The sequence below is a fragment of the Salmo salar genome, chromosome ssa25 (assembly GCF_905237065.1).
Source record: "Salmo salar chromosome ssa25, Ssal_v3.1, whole genome shotgun sequence".
Taxonomy (NCBI): domain Eukaryota; kingdom Metazoa; phylum Chordata; class Actinopteri; order Salmoniformes; family Salmonidae; genus Salmo; species Salmo salar.
Genome location: NC_059466.1, coordinates 10,511,552 through 10,535,462, shown reverse-complemented (window position 1 = coordinate 10,535,462; position 23,911 = coordinate 10,511,552). Strand labels below are relative to the sequence as shown.

The window sequence follows — 23,911 nt, the reverse complement described above, 5'->3', positions numbered from 1 at the left end:
TTGAAATAATGTTATTCTCACATGTGAAAAGGTGGCGTTAACATATTGCAGTAGCAATATTTGAGAGTGGTTGCAGTCCTCCAGCCTCATCCCTCAGCTTTTTACTGAAACTGGTGGGGAGAACACTTTGTTAATGTTTCAATTAAGGATCGCTGCTTTAAAACACCTTCAATAGGGTAGTGTTATTACATCCTCTAGTTGGGACCACTTCCCCTCAGTGACGTGCAGTCAGGGTAGGGAGTGCTTACCCTGTGATAATCTAAAAAAGAAATGCTGTTATGAACAGCCAAATATAATAATTTATGTTTTTTCCTCAATGATTATAGCGTTTTTTATGCTATATAAATTTTAAAAAACATCAAAAACTGCATCAAAAACCTTAGGAAATTCTCCTGGGTATTCACGCTTTCATTTCCAGCCATTCAAATGCATTCGAATTGATAATGCCGCAGCCGTTCCTGAGTCCAGTTACTGTTAATGGACAGGGTCAGCATAGGCCTCGCTCTTTTGCCTAGCTTTATTTAGCCGATTTCATATTTTGCGCATGCGTATTGCCCAAACATGTTGTGTTGGTATTGCGTGGGATAAACTGTGCATATTAGGGCGTGTCTACACCATTTGGCATTCGCATCCATTTAACTGAACAAAGCTAGCATAAATAACCTGACAAATGGTCATTATTGCACCTGAAATGTTCTCAGTTGGAATAATGTAACTCATCGCTAAGGAGGGTTTGAAGAAGTGATGGGGGACAAAAATCGATACAGCTACATATAGTGATCTTTTTCTTGGACAACATATCGATATTTGACACAAAGTATTGATTTAAAAAAAGTATCTCACACACACAACCGTTGACAAGTTTGGGGTCACTTTTTTTTTTTAAAGACTGGTGTTATATAGTACCAGTCAAAAGTTTGGACACACCCACTCATTCGAAGTTTAAAAAAAATATATATATTTTCTACATTGTAGAATAATAGTGAAGACACCAAAACTATGAAATAACACATTTGGAATCATGTCGTAACCAAAATAAAAGTATACTGCTCAAAAAAATAAAGGGAACACTTAAACAACACATCCTAGATCTGAATGAAAGAAATAATCTTATTAAATACTTTTTTCTTTACATAGTTGAATGTGCTGACAACAAAATCACACAAAAATAATCCATGGAAATCCAATTTATCAACCCATGGAGGTCTGGATTTGGAGTCACACTCAAAATGAAAATGGAAAACCACACTACAGGCTGATCCAACTTTGATGTAATGTCCTTAAAACAAGTCAAAATGAGGCTCAGTAGTGTGTGTGGCCTCCATGTGCCTGTATGACCTCCCTACAACGCCTGGGCATGCTCCTGATGAGGTGGCAGATGGTCTCCTGAGGGACCTCCTCCCAGACCTGGACTAAAGCATCCGCCAACTCCTGGACAGTCTGTGGTGCAACGTGGCGTTGGTGGATGGAGCGAGACATGATGTCCCAGATGTACTCAATTGGATTCAGGTCTGGGGAACGGGCGGGCCAGTCCATAGCATCAATGCCTTCCTCTTGCAGGAACTGCTGACACACTCCAGCCACATGAGGTCTAGCATTGTCTTGCATTAGGGGGAACCCAGGGCCAACCGCACCAGCATATGGTCTCACAAGGGGTCTGAGGATCTCATCTCGGTACCTAATGGCAGTCAGGCTACCTCTGGCGAGCACATGGAGGGCTGTGCGGCACCCCAAAGAAATGCCACCCCACACCATGACTGACCCACCGCCAAACCGGTCATGCTGGAGGATGTTGCAGGCAGCAGAACGTTCTCCACGGCGTCTCCAGACTCTGTCACGTGCTCAGTGTGAACCTGCTTTCATCTGTGAAGAGCACAGGGCGCCAGTGGCCAATTTGCCAATCTTGGTGTTCTCTGGCAAATGCCAAACGTCCTGCACGGTGTTGGGCTGTAAGCACAACCCCCACCTGTGGACGTCGGGCCCTCATACCACCCTCATGGAGTCTGTTTCTGACCGTTTGAGCAGACACATGCACATTTGTGGCCTGCTGGAGGTCATTTTGCAGGGCTCTGGCAGTGCTTCTCCTGCTCCTCCTGCTCCTCCTCCATGCTCTGGACACTACGCTGACAGACACACCAAACCTTCTTGCCACAGCTCGCATTGATGTGCCATCCTGGATGAGCTGCACTACCTGAGCCACTTGTGTGGGTTGTAGACTCCGTCTCATGCTACCACTAGAGTGAAAGCACCGCCAGCATTCAAAAGTGACCAAAACATCAGCCAGGAATCATAGGAACTGAGAAGTGGTCTGTGGTCCCCACCTGCAGAACCACTCCTTTATTGGGGGTGTCTTGCTAATTGCCTATAATTTCCACCTGTTGTCTATTCCATTTGCACAACAGCATGTGAAATGTATTGTCAATCAGTGTTGCTTCCTAAGTGGACAGTTTGATTTCACAGAAGTGTGATTGACTTGGAGTTACATTGTGTTGTTTAAGTGTTCCCTTTATTTTTTTGAGCAGTGTATTAAACAAATAAAAATATTTTAGATACTTCAAAGTAGCCACCCTTTGCCTTGATGACAGCTTTGCACATTCTTTGCACACGCCCCAGTCTGACAACTCCAAGCGGACTGTCATGTGCCTTTTACTGAGGAGTGGCTTCCGTCTGGTCACTACCATAAAGGCCGGATTGGTGGAGTCCTGCAGAGATGGTTGTCCTTCTAGAAGGTTCTCCCATCTCCACAGCGGAACTCTGGAGCTCTGTCAGAGTGATCATCGGATTCTTTGTCACCTCTCTGATCAAGGCCCTTCTCCCCTGATTGCTCAGTTTGGCCGGGCGGCCAGCTCTAGGAAGAGTCTTGGTGGTACCAAACCTCTTCCATTTAAGAATGATGGAGGCCACTGTGTTCTTGGGGACCTTCAATAATGCAGAAATGTTTCAGTATACTTCTCCAGATCTGTGCCTCGACAATCCTGTCTCAGAGCTCTACGGACAATTCCTTCGACCTCATGGCTTGGATTTTGCTCTGACATGCACTGTCAACTGTGGGACCTTATATAGACATGTTCAATTTACCACAGGTGGACTTCAATCAAGTTGTAGAAACATCTCAAGGATGATCAATGGAAAAGGATGCACCTGAGCTCAATTTTGAGTCTCATAGCAAAAGCTCTGAATACATATGTAAATAAGGGATCTGTTTTTATTTTTAAATAAATTTGCTAATATTTCTAAAAACCTGTTTTTGCTTTGTCATTATGGGGTAGTGTGTGTAGATTGATGAGGAAAAACATTAATTTAATACATTTTAGAATAAGACTAACGTAACAAAATGTGGAAAAAGACAAGAGGTCTGAATAGTTTCCGAACGCACAATATGCAAATTCTACCAATTAAATGTGTCCATATATTGCTATTTTAGTGGCATCTATCAGTTGTATCTGTGGATGCTATGGCTGAGCTGAGTAGAGCAATATTTCATTTTGTCGGATGATATGAAATATGCCGACATTGAAGGCTATCGCTTGTGTATCTTGGCTACATTGCTATTTACCAAGGATGTAACGATTCATAGGACCCTGATTCAAAATGTTTAAGATATGACTGCATCGGTCCGTGGACTCCAAACCGATCAAAATGTAGCATGCAAAAGGTCAGAAAATGGATTCAATTACTTTCTTCCTACCTTACGAAAATACCTAATATTTTGTGACAACTGATGCGTCTTCTTCCGTGTCGAACTAAGCATGTAACTGTGTTGACAGTCATTGATCTACAAGTAATTTTGCCTGCCGAACAACCCTAGTCAAACTGTGCACTGTGCCCAGCATCACGCGCTGACCAAACGCATGGTAGGCGGCCTGTTCCTGATCTTGCACATCTGCGCTGCACCTTCAGCATTCAAATGCTAAAATGGCTTGCGTGATTTTAGGCTTTATTAGTTGAGTCACAACGTATGTAATTTGTTAGGTCATTGTCATCAATGCGCTGTTGAAAACTCTGTTTTACAGGGGAATAAAAGTAAGCTCTCATCTGGCTATACCTACTGAATGGGCTTACAATATAATTTATTTAGATTCTTCAGGTTCACCATCAGCATTAGTCTTGGTAATAATCAGTGTATATGGTCATTTTTTGATATAGAGGGTAACGTTGATAATTTCATAACCACTAATCACTTTTGCGAGGCAATTTGCATAGCCGAAGCTGGAGGAGAAAAGAAGCTTGCTGAAAACTACCAAACTGTCAAAACCATTCGATTTTCAGATGGGGGTGAAATCCCACGTTGTGATAGATAGCCAATGAATGAATGAATGACTGAATATATATATATGTCATAGCTAATTTGTAAACAATATTGATACACTACTAGCTCAAACACTTAATGTGCAAAAATTACAAGTTCATTAGTGGTTAATGGTAATTTCAGAATCAAAGTGGGGGGGACAAAAAACAGCCTACATTGCTGCCCCCCCCCCTAATTTGATAGTGCTTACCCAGCCACCGACCTAATCGCAAGTCACTGCTTCCTGTCTGAGAGGGGAAGCAGTGACTTGCGACCCACAGAGAGCTAGCCACTGTAGCCAGACAGACCAAAGCAATGAACGAGAAAATGGATGACCACCAAAAGAGATGAACAGGCCAGTGAGACATGAGGAAAGAATGTCAGAAGAAAAACAGACAGGGCAGAGATTTTAGCAATGGTAATTTCTTAAAACACACTACAATGTTGTTTGCAATATGTCCGTTTTTTTTCTCCCCCACAACAGACAATTAACTTACACAGTAGGAAGCAAAACAAACAAAAGATCGAAACGACAAAAACCACGACTCGACGACTAAGTGCAAACGCAGAGGCCCGGTTACCAGGAAACGGAAGGTGTTTTGCTTTTAATTTGACCAGCGAGCGGTCACTTGGAAGTAAACGCATTCAACCATCTGCCTTACGTGAGGGGACCTCTGCTCCAAAATATGGGAGGTAAAAAAAGCAGGGGAAAGTAGAAAGTGCTAGGGCGGAGGACGTGTCCTTTCTCGGAACAGGGGCCCAGGTTATTTTACACAGGCACTGCACTAAGTGCCTCTCTCCCCCCTCGAGCATGGCTGAGGGCAGGGTGTGTTCACACCGGACTGGCATGCTTCACTTCCTCCCTGGGTCCTGCTTGGTTCCTGCCTGGTTCTTCCTGCAGTACTATGGGCCACAGGCCATCGCTTCCACCATCCACACACCTACACCTCACTCTGACTCACCAAGCTCACGTGTTACAGCAAGTATTGGAGATTGCCGATTGTGTTTTCGATGCTTTATGAAATTAGATATATATAAGGAAACAATGACAAACTGTCTGGCATTAATATCCTAAAAGCTTTTTTTAGCTGTTATTTGTCTGACTCAGAAGTTGACAATGTTACGTAAAACTCAGACTCTCGGTAATTGTACCAGAGATCAATCTCCTACCCAACAGATGGGCGATGTTTTAACGACAGATGTTAGGTCAATAATGTCGGCGTCTAGATTAGGCTACAGTGGATGGATGGCCTGCTAATCGACCGGGCCTGAGAAACTATTCCAGTGTGTTTGCCCATCTGAGGACGAGGTTGCCTGGGCGCAGGCTCGAGTGTTTATTCTTTTAGAGTGAATGAGAGTGAATGAGAGAGAGAGAGAGAGAGACACTGTATTCTAGAATTAGAACTGCTGATGCAGGCATTCTGCTTTAAGGCTACACACAAACAGCGGTCTGAGAAAACCTCTTCCACACAGCAAACACCTGCAGTAGAAATGCAGTGGATTAAAACGCACTCCACGTCTAAAAACGGGAGACGTGGACAAGCTTTCTGACGTGGTCACAGACAGATGAGGGAAGTGCATGTAAACTTTACTGTAGGGCCGGGATGATACCAGTATCGCGATACTCGTTGGTATCGTGTCAAGGAAACAAAACACGAAGCGGGTTTAACTTCTTTAGGAAAACAGCCCTAATGTTGGAAACAAACATTATGTTGTCATCCAGAGTCGCAATTATTTATTTTCCAAGCCATACCACACAATATTTTACATACAGCAGGTTTTTAAAAAGGACAAAAGTGTTCGGTCTGCTTTGTGTTTTAATTTTTCCCATGGAAAAAAAGATTGCTATACTGGTATCGTCCTGGCCCTATATTACTGCATATCATACTTTCCATACTTCTGTGGCCAATATTACTTTTCCTTTGAGCTGGCCCAGGCAAAGGCCAACTGGGGCAAACAATTTCAACAAACCCTAAATAGCCACCATGTGTCCTAATACACACGTTGTTATTATGGAACATGTCATTCCTCCAATAGAAGACTTTGGGCATTGTAACATTGCATTTGCTCAAATCCACTATGAGCAATACAGAACAAAAACGGGCGGCAATGGCCACTCTGCCAACACTCCTTCCTCGCATCATTTCCCTCCATTATGGCTTCCCCATTAATGCCACAATCCTCTATTCTTACTCCTGTTCTCTGGGGCTTTCACCTCTTCCTTCCCTCTTTCACTGACGCGGGTCCCCGGGCACCTGCGGAGATCGGGTTCCAAAAGCTAGGACTCAGAAGCGGCTGGGTAAGACAGCGCTCACCACCGCCACACTCCACTGTAAATAACTCTGCTCACCTGACCCAGCCTGCCACACCTCACTTAATGCTATAATGACTGGTTTCATTTCCAGTCTAAGCCTCTGACTTCACCACTATTGTATTGTGAGTTTATCATGACAAATTGCTCTCAGAGATGTTTCCCAATTTGGGCTGTAGCTGAGAATAGTTTGTGTTGGGAAAGAAATAATTGTGCATCCTGTGTAGTAGGCACGTGTTTGGATGCTTGCATGTTTTAATGGATGTACAGAATGTGTCTGTGCAAATGTTTTGTCTGTGTTTTTATGGGTTGTATGTGATTTTACACTATGCCAACTTAACTGGTTTATTACTTCCAGTAGAAGGCATGCAGGGTGACTCAGAGCTAACGGCTTTATCCCCTCATCTTTAGTACTGTAATAGCTTCCGGTCCTGTAGCATAAATCTAGCTTCCTACCAAGCCTAATCCCTTACTATAAATGGGACACGGGTCACATCATGGCGGAAGGAACCAGGGGAAGCAAACGTAAACACAAACATATTAAGCACTGTATGAGCTGTAGGCTAGATGGCAACCAGGCTAGCTGGCCTCTAACTGCGTAGCTATCCACCGAGTCTGTTGGAGGAAAAAAAAAAGAGGGGAAGAGAAGGAAAAAAAAAGAAAAGGAGGGAGGGAGCCTCTGGGGATGCCAACAAAGGCCAGTCTAGTCTTCACACTCAGTTGCCTCTCACACAATGAGCAGTGTGTGTGTAGGCCCGCTGTCATACACACTCCTCTCATTAGGCGAAAGAGCAGCAGTCCACCAGTCAAACCACCCCCCACCCCCGACCCGGCTAGTCTACAGCATCCTGGGAGAACTGATACTACGCTAATGACCTCCACACGGCACTACACAGAACCGTATTGCTCAGTCAAGCAATCTCCACCAGAGTACATTTATGGAACAAAAAATGTTCACTGCTCAAGAGGATTATTCGACTTGATTCAATAGTCTGAAGAATCTCCTGTAGGCCCGGTCATTCCGAGTAGTTTTTGTGGATCTCTTTGAGAGAGCACACAGAGGAACCTGGAGGAGGTTTGTTCTATTTAAAACTTACTTAGGCATGTTCCACCAATGTTCAGGTTGACTTATTTGAGCACCCGGGAAGTTAGTGACCTTAACTACTCACCCAGCTAGCGTGTATATGCCGGCATAAGTGTATCCTCTACAAGTATGTATACTGCACAAGTGTTTATACTGCACAGATATTACATAAGTGTGTGGGTACGGCACAAGTTTGTGTAGCACAAGAGTGTATACGGCAAATTATGAACGCCTACACAAATGTGTATTCCACATAAGTGTGCATTTTGCAGATAGCCCCAGTAAGACTGCCATTCTGCTCCAAGGCTCTTATCCTGTACCAATGCTCTGTAGTGGACAAATACTTAGCCAGGCTGATAAGGAAATATTACACTGACCTTTCTGGTGCTACAAACAGTACTGGGAGAAATACAAAATGTTGGATGTTTGTCTCGTCATAAGAAATAGCCCTTACACTGATAGGAGAATGAAACCATTAGATAAGCATAGCAAATTGTAACCAACAAGTGTTGCTTTTATTTAATCAATTTTAAAATAAGGCTGTAACGTAACAAAATGTGGAAAAAGGGAAGGGGTCTGAATACTTTCGGAATGCACAGTGTCTTGCTAAAGTATTCACCCCCCTTGGAGTTTTTCCTATTTTGTTGCATTACAACCTGTAATTTAAATTGATTTTTATTTGGATTGCATGTAATGGACATACACAAAATAGTCGAAATTGGTGAAGTGAAAAAAATTACTTGTGTCAAAAAAAATTCTAAGCGGAAAAGTGGTGCGTGCATATGTATTCACCCCATTTGCTATGAAGCCCCTAAATAAGATCTGGTGCAACCAATCACCTTCAGAAGTCACATAATTAGTTAAATAAAGTCCACATGTGTGCAATCTAAGTGTCACATGATCTGTCACATGATCTCAGTATATATACACACACACACCTGTTTTGAAAGGCCCCAGAGTCTGCAACACCACTAAACCAGGGGCACCATGAAGACCAAGGAGCTCTCCAAACAGGTCAGGGACAAAGTTGTGGAGAAGTACAGATCAGGGTTGGGTTATAAAAAAATATCTGAAACTTTGAACATCCCACGGAGCACCATTAAATCCATTATTAAAAGATTGAAAGAATATGGCACCATAACAAACCTGCCAAGAGAGGGCCGCCCACCAAAACTCACAGACCAAGCAAGGAGGGCATTAATCAGAGAGGCATCAAAGAGACCAAATAAAACCCTGAAGGAGCTGCAAAGCTCCACAGCGGAGATTGGAGTATCTGTCCATAGGACCACTTTAAGCCATACACTCCACAGAGCTGGGCTTTACGGAAGAGTGGCCAGAAAAAAAGCCATTGCTTAAAGAAAAAAAAATAAGCAAACACGTTTGGTGTTCGCCAAAAGGCATGTGGGAGACTCCCCAAACATATGGAAGAAGGTACTCTGGTCAGATGAGACTAAAATTGAGCTTTTTGGCCATCCCATCACCTCTCATCACCCCAAGATTAACATCCCCACAGTGAAGCATGGTGGTAGCAGCATCATGCTGTGGGGGATGTTTTTCCATCGGCAGGGACTGGGAAACCGTTCAGAATTGAAGGAATGATGGATGGCACTAAATACTGGAAAATTCTTGAGGGAAACCCGTTTCAGTCTTCCAGAGATTTGAGACTGGGACGGAGGTTCACCTTCCAACAGGACAATGACCCTAAGCATACTGATAAAGCGACACTCACGTGGTTCAAGGGGAAACATTTAAATGCCTTGGAATGGCCTAGTCAAAGCCCAGACCTCAATCCAATTGAGAATCTGTGGTATGACTTAAAGATTGCTGTACACCAGCGGAACCCATCCAACTTGAAGGAGCTGGAGCAGTTTTGCCTTGAAGAATGGGCAAAAATCCCAGTGGCTAGATGCGCCAAACTTATAGACATACCCCAAGAGACTTGCAGCTGTAATTGCTGCAAAAGGTGGCTCTACAAAGTATTGACTTTGGGGGGGTGAATAGTTATATACGCTCAAGTTTTCCATTTTTGTCTTATTTCTTGTCTGTTTCACAATGAAACATATTTTCCATCTTTAAATTGGTAGGCATGTTGTGTAAATCAAAATGATACAAACCCTCAAATAAATTTAAATTCCAGGTTGTAAGGCAACAAAATAGGAAAAATGCCAAAGGGGGTGAATACTTTGACAAGCCACTGTACTTTATAAAATAGTTTAACCTGCCAGTGTCTAGTCTTGCCTTCTATGAGCTGAATCCTCACATGAGATCTGCGCGCCATCTTTACCCAGATGCTGCTGTTGCTGACAGCTAATCACCCCATCCGCCTGCAACATGCACCACACACACACTCTTCTCATCTGCTCTTTCTTTCGCATCTCAGTAACCCATTTTTGTTACATAAATGCAATGTGCCGAGTCTAGGGAGTTTGTGAATCTGCATTTACATGCATTGCCTGTGACGCAGTGGATTTTAGTCAAATCCATGAACTACAGGACAATTGGAAGTTGCTGCGGCTACGATAAAAATTAATAAAGCATTGGCATTGGGGTAAAATGCCACCATTGAGGCCTGCGGTTTTCTGCCTTCATTAGAAAACGAAGTACTGTCCTTGTAAGCCACATGTGACGCACATGTTGAGGCTGTGAGAGAGATGTCTGTCTGTGGAGCAAGCAATCCCCTTTAAAAGGACTAGTGAGCATCACTGACTCATTGCATCACTGACTCATTGCATCACTGACTCATTGCATCACTGACTCATTGCACTCCTGATTCAGAGGGGTTGGGTTAAATGCGGAAGACACACTTCAGTTGAAGGCATTCAGTTGTACAACTGACTAGGTATCCCACTTTCCCTTTCCCATTTTCTCTGTCAGAGTGACAGAGACAAACTCTGCCACTTCAGTTTCATGCACCGCAAACCAGCTTCTCAACCCCATCAACAGAGCTCACATTACACATTCTTTTGGGGGTAGAGCTCTAAAAATAGTTAGTCTGAGGTCTGAACCGATGTTATATTTGTAACAGTTAAAGTATTTTTATGGCCCTAGTTCAGGGGTCTCCAACCTTTTCTAGCATGAGAGCTAATTAAAAAATAAGCACATTCTTCTCCTCTACCCTGAAACTCTTCCCCTTGTCCTAGGGTACAATATATGCATTTTCTGTCAATATACCTGGTAACATAATGGTTAATAAACAACTCTAAGGGGGCCCCATAAAATTAGCAGTTCTTTGTTTTATTTTTCCTGCCATTTTATTAATTACTCCCAATATAAACAACAAAAACTGATGTTCTGCATCATGTCAATGCTTAAATCACATCAGAAGACCAACTTTGAGGTAAAAAAAAAAAACGACCACAGATTTTTTTTCTTTAAGTCCCCTTTAATTGTGCATTAACTAGACTAGGCTATACGACTAATGCCAAACAGTTACCTTACTTTACAAGCGAAAAACTATTCAAGCATTGTAACGTGCTACTTGACCGTGTGTAATAAACAGTCACTAACTTCTTGACTGCACCCTCTTTACTGTATAAGTCGTAGAACGGCATTTGCTTTAGTTCCTCCTTTTCTTTCCAGATTTCAATAACATCCTTGTCTCACGAGGTCTCCTCAGTAGGATCCAACTGTACATGTAAAGCCTGCTCTATGTACTGCAGCTGTGAACAGTTGGAGCAGTGAGGAGCATGCTCATATAAGTTCACTATAAAACATCCACATAGCACTAACGTCATACCTTTCTCACATCATATCCCTCATGACCCCCCCCCCCCTGCTAGTACTAATACCATGAAAACATACATCTCTTTCTCTCCCTCCCTCCCCCTCTCTCTCTCTCTCTCTCTCTCTCTCCCTCCCTCCCTCCCCCTCCCCTGGGCCTCTATGCAGTCCATAGTCTAAGTAAACGAGGACTGTGTGCATTGATTTCCTGGGGATGAGTCTGGAACATGACCTAGGCCACGGGTAGGGTTCCCTGCCTGAGGTGGAACGGACCTCTCAATGGGCACATCCCCTCACTGTGTTACAGCAGCAGCAACTGTAGGCGAGCGTGTGTGTGTGTGTGTCTGTATTTAGGCCAGGCAATGCCCATATTTACAACACTCCTATGCAAGTGTGTGTGTGTGTCACCTGACACTGGCACTCAATAGATCAGGCGTTTATACTGTTCTTACGCCACCAGCAGCCCATCCCAGCCCACCCCCAACATGCTTATCAAACACACACCTTGTGTGTCTGCCCTCTCAACACACACACACACACACACACACACACACACACACACACACACACACAAAGAAATGAGGCCACTGATTAAAACGCATCACACACTGGCTTACAGGCATTAAGAAAAAAAAAAGTTCTTAAGATTAGGCATTAACTTATTTATAACCCTATACAAACGGTCAATCAAGAACACCTTGTGCCCTCTCCTCCCAGTCGAAACTTCAAATGGAGTGTCTACTTCGAGATAAGTACATTACAGTTCCTCTTTGGCTATAGATAAACTATGGTGCCAAGTAATCTTTCATATGAGCAACTGTTGTTTCACAAGTTGTTGGTGAGTCATTTAAAAAGGTTAAGTATTAAGTGAAAAGTGTAGCGGAAAGAAGAACAGCAGATTGACGCCAGTGTTGCCGTAGGCTACAATGCATTCTTTAGTAGTGAGTCATGCTGGAAAAGGCGTTGCATAGGGATCCATGGGGGAGGCATCTGCAAAGATGAGCTAAGTCTGTCAGCTAATACTCGAAAGCCACTTTCCACTATGACTCCCATTCTACATGTCGAAGTATGTGTATTTCCACTCTTTATGAAAGCGTCATAATTCAAATGTACCTGTATCAGGAGTAGGCCTTGCCTATCATGTCACTTGTTTGCAATCAGGCGTCATGGAAAAACACAATTTTTCTGTTTTGGCAGTAAGATAAACAACTTTTTCTTTCTATGGGCTGTGTTTATTGAAAGGGAATGACAATTGACATTCCTAAGGTGCCATGTTGACAAAGTCAAAGCCAATCTTGGACTGGAGCCATTTGATAACAGCTATGTAGCTATGTTGTAGTCTTGGGTCTCTCTTTATGTAATGTTGTCTCTCTGGTTGTGATGCGTGTTTTGTCCTATATTTTTATTTAATGTGTTTTTATTTTTAATCCCAGCCCCCCCATCCCCGCAGGAGGCCTTTTGCCGTTTGGTAGGCCGCCATTGTAAATAAGAATTTGTTCTTAAACTGACTTGCCTAATTAAATAAAGGTGACTTTTTTTTTTTAAATACAAAAACAAACGTACACTTCCCACGAGGGAAACAAACGTGCGCTCTTACAGAGGCCTTATCGAGGTAAGCATGCTACACTGTAAGAACTGAAAAAGTGGATACACGTTCGACAACGTTTGTTATTTGATGTAGAATTAACGAGCCCCTAAGTTATTTTACCACCAAAGTGTATTACATGTTTATAAGGACAGTATGGCGGCAGGCAGCCTAGCGGTTATAACATTGGACCAGTAACCAAAAGGTCGCTGGTTCGAATACTTGAGCCGACAAGGTGAAAATAAATCTGTCGATATACCCTTGAGCAATGCACTTAACCCTCATTTGCTCCAGGGACACCGTACTACTATGGCGGACACTTTTTAAAAAAAAACATTTAGTTACACCTTCAATAACGTCGGCAAAATATTTGTATGCGACCAATAATGTAACGTTATTTGATTAGAGTGGCTTAGCCCAGGATCGTGACTGGCTAGCTAATGGAATAATTAGCCTACGCTTTGTAATAAATGAAATATAAAGCCACCATTAGGCGCGCCTTGTTCTAAAAAATAGCAGGCTACGGGCAAATATTCATAGGCTAGTTTAGACTATGACAAATTCTACAATTTGTGGATAATGTGGAGCCCACCCACATGCCTTCAACTTACTTCTCCGTCGCTGCTTCTTTGGCAGTCTCATCTTTCTTCTCCTGGTCGGTCACCGGTATAGCACTTTCGGTCACAGGTATAGCAGCACCTTCGGTCTTCGTGCAGTAGGTCCGGGTCCCAGGTGCGGCGCAAAGCAAAGGGCGGTGGACACCGGCATGGAGAAGCTTCAATTTGAAGCTGACTTTGACATCAAGAGAGGCGTTGCTGGAGCAGTAGTGGATTGGTAACGACGTTTTATTTCTTGTAATACCTGTCAAAGGGCGCTTTAGGTTGGATTGAAACAACTCCTTCAGCACTGCCGAAAACCTAAACTGTAACATTTCAATCCTTTCGAGCAAGTTGAGGAGAATTTCTGCCTGAAAAATCCTAAAACCCGAAATTGAAAGATAGGCAAGTCACTGTACCACGTTAACATTCAGAGTGGGCGATGACTAGCACTGTAATGTACTGGCGTTGTAAAATGAATAAAACCCCTTATTTTACGCCCCCCAAATATCCTATTGGTGGAAGTGTCTTTATGGCGGATTGGCTGGTCTTGGTTTCTATCATAATTTTGTCCTGCATCATTTCCTCTGACGAATTGCTGTTCCCTAGCGGCGGGGAATATTTTAATTATTCAACGGCGTTGATGAAAGTTATTGCGCGTGCCGAATACCGATTTATTTCCCAGAATGTATGTGAAACTTTAATCACACAATTCATAAAAATACTGTTCAAAACAAGGATGACGTCCCATGTGGAGGTCATTCAGTTAGTATAGAAAATGTTACGGTAGCTAGGTCTAGCGTAGCTTTAATTGCTCTTTTAATTGTAACTTAATTTATGGATATCTTGAATGACTTTCAATAAAACATAGATGATGAATGGAAACAAATGTACATTATCTAATGATAGGCTTACATTATTAGACTACGCTCAGGAGTAAAACATAAAAGCTCAGCTATTATCCTTCAGCCATGGAGCAGTAGCAAATCATTCTAATCAAGTTGTGACAACAAACCCTTGTCTACTGGGAGAGACAGATTGATGCAGACTCTCGTTCCCCCAGCTGGACACATACAGTGTCAGTTCCCATCCTTAACCTTGGAATGTGGCATACTTAGATTGACATTTTAAATTGGACAATACTCTGTCAGCACCAAAATATCTTAGGAATTTATTGGACAGTCTTGTTAGCTCACTGTTAAAGTGCTGTGTGAGAAACAGAGAAGAGGCTTCTATATTGTTCAGTCAGCCCTCTCATAGAAGGAAAGGTTGACTTCTATTTCACTGTACTTGTGCCGGTGACAATAAAACTTGACTGAATAATGAACAGTATGACCTTGATGACCATCCTATACATCACACATTCTCTCAAATTACGTGACATTGGCTGGATCAGTCCCACGGGATCACATTCCTGATGATGTATTATATAGCTTTGCCTCTTGCTGTGATGGCAAGGCAGCACCACTGGAAAACACTACATGCAGATGAGGTGCCCAAATTAGGAAACTGGATTGCTGACCGTTTTAGGGCAACGCCTCTTATCACTGATGGCTGTAGAAGAGAAAAGGGGAAGGATGGCGAGAAGGAGAGGCACTTTACTTTCAAATAAGGTGTTACTGTATTCTCTCCCCCCACCACACACCTTTCTCACTCTTTCTTCAGTGTGCAATAAAGTGCACTTCCTGTCTAGCTACTATCAGTTGATCAGCTGATATAGTGAAAGTTAGTGTTGGAGTTAAGTTCTCACAGTGCCAACTCATCACTGGGTTAGAGTCTCATACTATGTGGGCTGGAACACTGCATGAACCATTATTCACCACCATAAGGGTGTATATTTTACTACCTTATAAAACCTAAGATCAACTAACCCATTTCTGTCAATGGAGAGAGTAAGGGAGACGATTTAAAGGGGTTTCCTTTTGAAAGAGTACTCTCACACTGACACTATGAGCTCATTTGCTTCTGTGGTTACAGAGTTCTGAGGCATGCGTCACATCCGTTCCTTTTCTAGAAATATCTCACTCCTTTGCCATTAAATTCTTTCCGAGGGTGCCACTAACTGGTATGTATGTGATTAGAGACAAAAGGGTGCCCCCTCTCCTTTAGAATAGGTACTGCAATTACTTTAAATGTAGATATTGTAATGGTCTCGCACTGCCATCTCACAGGGAAATGTGCATATATCTATAAGCACACTGTTATAACCCTGATTCGGATGACCATCCTACCCATGCTAGATTACGGTGATGTAATTTATAGATCGGCAGGTAAGGGTGCTCTCGAGCGCTAGGTGTTCTTTACCATTCGGCCATCAGATTTGACACCAATGTTCCTTATATGACACATCACTGCACTCTATAAACTGGTCATCTCTGTATACCCATCGCAAGACCCACTGGTTGATGCTTATTCATAAGACGCTCTTGGGCCTCACTCCCCCCTATCTGAGATATCTACTGCAGGCCTCATCCTCCACATACAACACCCGTTCTGCCAGTCACATTCTGTTAAAGGTTGCCAAAGCACATACATCCCTGGGTCGCTCCTCTTTTCAGTTCGCTGCAGCTAGCGACTGGAACGAGCTGCAAAAAACTCAAAATCTCTTCATTCAAAGACTCAATCATGGACACTTACTGACCGTTGTGGCTGCTTTATGTGATGTATTGTTGTATCTACCGTCTTGCCCTTTGTGCTGTTGTCTGTGCCAAATAATATTTGTACCATGTTTTGTGCTGCTACCATGTTGTGCTGCTACCATGCTGTGTTGTCATGTGTTGCTGTCTTGCTATGTTGTCTTAGGTCGCTCTTTATGTAGTGTTGTCTTGTCGTGATGCGTTTTGTCCTATATTTATTTTTAATCCCAGCCCCCATAGTCGATCTTTTGGTAGGCCGTCATTGTAAATAAGAATTTGTTCTTAACGGACTTGCGTAGTTAAATAAATATAATGCTACAATGGTTTTTGTAGCAACTATACTACCACTACTACCCCCCAGCTAGTCAAATAGTGTCAATTCCCATCCTGACATTTTAAAATTGGACAATACTCTGTCAGCACCAAAATATCTTAAGAATGTACAATACAGTCTTGTTGGCTCACTGTTAAAGTGCTGTGTGAGAAATAAAAAGAGGCCTCCTGTACTCCCTGTTCACCCATGACTGTGTGGCCAAGCACAACTCCACCACCATCATTAAGTTTGCAGATGACAACGGTGGTAGGCCTGATCACCGACAACGATGAGACAGCCTATAGGGAGGAGGTCAGAAACCTGGCAGTGTGGTGACGGGACAACCGCTCCCTCAACGTGATCAAGACAAAGGAGATGATCGTGGACTACAGGAAAAGGAGGGCTGAGCACACCCCCATTCTCATCAATGGAGCTGTAGTGGACCAGGTTGAGAGCTTCAAGTTCCTTGGTCATCACATCACCAATAAACTATCATGGTCCAAACACACAAAGACAGTAGTGAAGAGGGTACGACCACACCTATTCCCCCTCAGGAGACTGAAAATATTTGGCATGGGTCCTCAGATCCTCAAAAGGTTCTACAACTGCACCATCGAGAGCATCCTAACTAGAACATAACATAGAAAAACTAAATTAGAAAACCCCGCTGTCACGCCCTGACCTACCATAGAAAATAACAACTTACTATGGTCAGGACGTTACATGGTGTCTCCCTGGGCATATGTGCATTCAAAAGTCCACAAATGTGAATAATTAGTATTGTATTATTCATTTAAATTTTAATATTCTACATAATTTACAAATGTATGTAAGAAACCCTTGAGCATCTTGTTTTTGAAGGAGGACTCAAAAACATACAGAACATATTTTATCTCCTAATGTAGATGCTGCGATACTGTAACAATTGTGCCTATAAGCTAAGGCACACCCTCAATTTATGAGAAGTTCATTTGAGTGTATTGATGTACCCGTTTCACTGACTGCAGAGGTCTGGTTCTGGGAAGTTGGAGTGCAGTGGTTCTTGTTGACCTTTGTTTGTTACCCAGCTTTCAGTCATTTGTACAGTGGGAGAAATCGCACACAAAATGCATAGCACTAGTGTTTACCATCATACTATCTATATATTTTTATGACTCATGTATCTTTGGGTAGAGTCCACAGAGAAAGTTGGATCTTGCTCCCTTTTCACCAGTCGTTGGAGGCCCAGAATGACCTACCTCAATGCCAAGTGCATTGTCTCAGGACAACGGAGTCATGGAGGAAGATGAAGAGCTAGCCTTATTGCATTTGGTTAGTAGTTCCCTAGTTAATGACTTGACCTGGGCGTCATAATGCAGAATCCGTTGACTTCATTGCAATCTGGAGCATCTTCTGACCCAAATTCTTGAAGAAGCCCTTTGGAGACAGTCTTGAAAAACTTACATTTTCCAGAGATTCTGGGGGTAGGCTTGAGTTGGTTCAAGGCCTGGGGTGCCACAGAACTGACAAAATCATATTTGTTAGAACTGTTGATGTTTCACCAATGTCAAAGGATTCCAGTAATGTGACAGGACTAATCTTCGACAACAATCTAACAATCAGTAAAAGGATCAAAGAGGTGTAGTCATTGCTTGTGGCGTCAAATGGCAGATTTGGGGAAGATGCATCATTGGCATTGTCTCGGTTGCTTGAAGTCATATTTGTGGCAGAGTCCATGGCAGATGGTTGCAGAGAGACTAGACATCTCCACATCTTTGTCATCAATCTTGGATTCCACTTCTCCTAAAACATCAATATCCAAAGTTCCACAATTGGGTCTGCTACTGCCAGTCAGAGAGGGCCTAGGCAATGATTTGTCACTAGACCAACGCCTAGTGGTCATGTGAGCCTGACTTCCAGAGTCAGGTGTTCCAGCATCAGTTGGGGAAGACCCATTGATTCTTTTAATCAACTCTGCTAATTGCTCTGTTGAATCAGATGCTACTGACCAGGCATCTATGACCTGATTGACCATTATATTGGTGAACAAGCTCTGTGTCACAGTAAACCTATGAGGATATAATGGAAATGGCAGAACTGCTAATGATAAGACAATAACTTTCAACAGGCCACTCATTGGGGACTGTAGTGCCTGGCCGAGAATTCAAAATCCTTCTGGGAACCTCTGGCTTTGGCAGAGTTGATGGACAGGGAGGTCTGTGGATGACGTGTGATGTGTCCCCAGGTCATGCCTACTGTCTGTACTCACCATGTCAACATCCTCCAACATGGAGCCCACGATGGAACAAGTCAATAGACCTACCTCAGACTTGGACACTCCTCTGGATTGCCAATAGAATCTGACCTATTAAGGGTTTGGAATGAGTTGCCATGCTGTTCTGGCTGCCTTCATATTCACTGCTACTTAGTTGTGTAGGAGTTCTGCACACAGATTCAGCATGTTTGGGGGCCTCAGACACATTGTCTAGGAGGAACAGTTGTTGCTGGGCAAAGAAATTCCTTGACCTTGGTGAACACACAGTTGAAAAGGTTAACAGTGCCTGGCCAAATTTTCTTTCACATTGGCCCTGTTGTGAACATTGACAGGAAGGCTTGAAGCTGACAGGGGTCTCTAACTGGCCAGACACTACAACAGACAATTTAGTCATCTGGGTGAAGCGCAAGGTCTTTAGCGAGGGTTATGACAGTGTTGGAGGCTGCAGAATGGGTGTGAAGAAGTAGATGGTGTTACAGGTCTTTTGAAAGATTGACATCTATAGCATCACCATTATTATTTGACTCTGCACAAATCCCTGCACTTCTACCATGAAGGCTCATATTTAGAATGTCAAGCAACCCTGATTGAAGGATTCCACCCACCACATGAAGCTTTAGTTCGAAACGCCTCAGTGAAGATTTTATCAAAGGCTGCGGATACTTTCCCTTCATTATTGTTGATCTCACCATGCAAAGAGGCCTGTGTATTGACAGCACAGCCATCAAGAGGTGAATATGATCTGGATGCAGCAAGGAAGTGAATCCGAGAAACAACATAATCCAAAAGCTTAGACGGGTCTTCTACGTCGCTTTTTATGCATTCCTCCATGGATTCCTCAGCGGATACAGAGTGAGGATCTGACTAATGAGCTCCTTGGTGCAGGTTTGAAGGTCTGGTTTCCAGAGAGTCACTGCTACAAGACACCTGATAATCTAAACTCACTAGGAGCCTGTTTGGGAGTCTCATCATCTTTACAGACTGTTGGCAGGGAGTGAGAAACCACCTCAGCATTTCTCAAAATCTGTGATGTATAATATGAGCAGCAGAAAGGGTGCTCACTTTGAAATTCTGAGATTGTTCAGGTCATACAGGCACATGACTGACAGTAGTCACCACATCTGTCACAAATATGTCCAGTAATTTAGAAGCTTCAGAGTCTCCCAGTAAGCTTTTTGTAGAGTGGTTGACAGATCTCAGGTCTTCACTTACTGCCATTCTAGCCTTTGTCTGGAACCACAGAACGGGCAGTTCCTTAATATTTATAACTGGAAGACTTTGGGTAGATTCACAGACTGATCTTTTAGCTGTGCTGTCCTGCAGACCAAGTGAAGGAGTTCAGAGGGACATTGCTCACTGTCAAACTACTAAGATGTAAGGGGGAACAAGAACTGGTGAAATCATTCAAGTCAGACATGATGTCATCCACAAAAATAATGGCCTCCAGAGACACTTCAGAATCACTCCCTTCAACAGAAGATGAGTATTCCTCCGTCACCTCAATATTATACAAAAGCAGAACCTGGCAGGCAAGCTCTTTTGTGGTGTCAAGGAGAACTTGGTCTTGTAAATACTTTGAGAGCCAAGAGAGGTTGAGCTGACATTGTCCTTTTTGTTCATTCATGGATGAGGACACGCTGGGCGTTATGAAATGATCAAGTGGTTTACAAGAAAGAGTGATAAGTCAGCCTCACCATTACTGGAATGACCGACATCCGGGCACAAAGTTGTAGCCTTTGTTAAAATAATATATTTTGTGGGCTTCACAAATGTACATAAGAGATCCCGTTTTTCTGGACAGGTAAGAAGCCTCTTCAGCGTATTCTTCATGTGGTCGTTACAACCATTAGTGCTAGACCAGATCTTTGATGGTTTTCAATAAATATCTGCTCACTCTGTGCTGGAGAGCAGGATGTTCTGATGGACTGTGTAAGATTACCTTTTGTTTCCAACATGGACACTTATCAACTCAGAGGCCTCAAGGTCAATTACAGCAGACCTGCTTTCCATAAGGTCGCCAATCTCTCCTATACTAGGAGTTGGACTAGATGACAGAACCAGAACATGTACAACCCCTGAATCTTTTGACAGTCTTCTTGATTGTTTCAGTGGCCTTGGTCTGAAATTCCTCAGTGAGTAGTGTCCATACTTTGTTGACAGACTAATGCTAGATTTGGCACCTTTGATATTGCACTCGGTTTTATCATCTCAAAACTTTTACGAGATGCGAAGAGCTTCATATTGTCAGCACCACCACAAAGCAGTTCCCTCTTCTCGGGATCATTTTCCTCCTTATCGCTGCAGATCAAAGTGTCACTGAGGGCTGTCATGACATGTTAAATATGTAATATCCACTTTAACATCATCCTCTCTGAAAACACTCTGCTCCATGCACTGTTCATTAGTTAGCATCTGAAAGGTCAAGAAAACACCAGCTCCTCAACCACCTTGGTGCTGGAGAAACCACCACTGGCAAAAATGAAAGGGGACATTCACCCAGAGATGGGAGTTGATGGCCACCGAGATTATGGCGTTCGCCTTTGACACGTCACCCGGGATAGAGTTGAGTGTCTAACTGGCCTTCTCTTGGGATGCCAAGGACATTCAGTGACTTTGAATGAATCCTCAACACTACGGAGGAAACTGTCCTCAGTGATCCCCAAAAAGTCACTGAGAGACTCAGATGATTTACTGAACACTCATCTCCCAGTGTCCTTCGCAACACTTTCTGAAACCTTTGAGAATACAAATACAGCATGACATCTTCAATAGACACTGTAGTCACATTAATACATCATTCAATAATATTGGTCATTATGAGAAAAATGTATTACAGATAAAACATTTTCCCAAAATTGGCATCTGAATAGTTAAGTGAAACATAGTCCCCATTAGGTTACAGAACTATTGAACATACCCATTAGGAGAGGAGCTTAATGTGGGCATAAGAGACCTTGAGATGGACTTGTCGCTGCTGTAACGTGTACGCTAAGAAACAGGACGCAAGTACAGTGAGTGAATTTAATAAATATCGGCACATAGCCCAAAACAAGAGTAGCGTACAGACATGAAACACAGAGTCAATAATGCCTGGGAAAAGAACCAAAGGTAGTGACAGATATAGTGGAGGTAATCAGGAAGGTGATAGAGTCCAGGTGAGTCTCATGAATCGCAGGTACGTGTAACGATGGTGGCAGGTGTGCGTAATAATGAATAAACTGGCGACGACGAGCGCCGGAGAGGGGGAGCGGGAGTAGACGTGACAGCTGCCCCTTTTGCAGACCTTCAGGCTTGTGCTAGATGATCTCCTTTCAGAGACTTAACAGATACTGGAGATATCCGTACAAAACATAGAATTGCAGGGATTATGACCTCCAGGATGGCCTTGGATATAAACCGTACAATCTCCATGCACATTTCTGCAAGCAGTGCCTTTATCACATGTGGGACAGAATCAATGTAGATAGATTACTCATAGCCGGGCTCTGCAACCAAGCTCCTCAAAGAGATACTCATCCTTAAAGAGGAACTATGCAGAAAATCACTCTGTCATTTCCAGGTTGGTAAGATTCTAATAGTTCGCCTAATTTCAGTTTATGTGACAAAACAAGCAAGTATAGTGAGTCATTGTACCATCTAAACCGCTGTGAAATATATTTTCCTTAACCAAAAATATTATATATTCAGCTGTTTGAGCTGGTGTACAAAACCGAAATTAAAACACGCAAAATCAAAACTTATCAACGGGAAGCATAGAAATAGCGCACATAGAATATATCTACCACTTCTTAGACTTGCTTTCAATGAGAATGACAGCTCTATTACACACATTTCTATGTGGATTTGGTCAGGTTGCACAAAAAGTTACATATTGCCGTTTTAAGAGTATATTGACGCACCTGTGTCAATGTAATAAAAAAATAAAAAATCCCTATCAAAATTCATCAGTTTGGCCTCCCGAGTGGTGTAGTGGTCTAAGGCACTGTACCGCAATGCTAGCTGTGCCACATGAGATCCTGGTTCTGGTGCATGCACACTGACACGGTCGCCAGGTGTACGGTGTTTCCTCTGACACATTGGTGTGACTGGCTTCCGGGTTAAGCGGGCATTGTGTCAAGAAACAGTGTGGCTTGGTTGGGTTGTGTTTCGGAGGACGCACAGCTCTCGACCTTTGCCTCTCCCGAGTCCGTACGGGAGTTGCAACTACCAATTGGATACCACGAAATTGTGGAGAAAAAGGGGTAAAAGTAATATATATATATATATATATATATATATATATATATATATATTATTCCATCAGTTAAAGCTAGATAACTGTTTTTGCATGGGCTGCGTCTCAATCCATCTCATTCGCCTATGTTGGCCTTCCGCATCTGTGGTGGAAAGTGGCAGAGCTACAGCGCTCTTTGTCAGACCAGGAGACATTCTGAAAATCGGTCATCTCACGAAGACATCTGTAGCGTCCGAAATGGTTTGTCCTACAAACTAACGACCCCCACAAGTGTCACGGGATTCATCTGAAGGAAACCATACATACTGTATGAATGGAAGTATTGAGGTAGTTTTGTGCCAACAAAAAGAAGGGGTTAAATATATATATACAGTATCTCCTAGATATAGGACAGACACTTCAAAACCTTATACCTTATGATTTATATTTGGACTATCTTTTTTGCCATTGATGAATGTATTATTCAATGCTTTTCTATGGGCTATAGTAGTAAAGGCCAAATTCAATATTTTATCAAATAATAAAGGCTTACTTTAAGAGATTAAGGGACTTACAGGGTCCATCCTGCCAACTCTTAACTGCCTCCATTGCATCATTTTTTTTACCACAAGAAAGCACACCAACACACATAACATTTAAAAACTCATTCACATGACATTGCATACTAATACTCCAACAGAAGTTTGGACATAGTCCTCAGTAATTTTCTTTCAGACACAGGATGATAATCGGGTTGAAAGCATGTCAAGAGCCCTGGTCTGACAGGCCTTTGAGACACTCACTCTGGATCTTTTCATAACATTGCCACTGGTGAGATATCCCCTGAGCTTCCATCCCAGTGAATTCCACATATGTGAAGGGACCTGTGTGAAAAGCACAATTAAAGAAAA

At 42.8% G+C, this 23,911-nt stretch overlaps 1 protein-coding gene across 7 annotated transcripts in view; it reads right to left on the bottom strand.

Annotated features, from left to right (window-relative positions):
• Positions 1-14,061, bottom strand: part of LOC106586143 (glutaminase kidney isoform, mitochondrial-like) — a 61,679-nt gene extending 47,618 nt beyond the window's left edge. For 3 of the 7 annotated variants that reach the window (XM_014173040.2, XM_014173041.2, XM_014173046.2), the window contains exon 1: positions 13,600-14,060. In XM_014173040.2, the coding sequence (XP_014028515.1) occupies positions 13,600-13,919 (320 nt within the window). In that variant the 5' untranslated portion in view covers positions 13,920-14,060. Of the gene's footprint in view, positions 1-13,599 lie in introns of all 7 variants that reach the window. The other 4 variants (XM_014173044.2, XM_014173045.2, XM_014173042.2 and 1 more) reach the window with 2 other exon arrangements.
• Between the last annotated feature and the right edge of the window lie 9,850 nt (positions 14,062-23,911).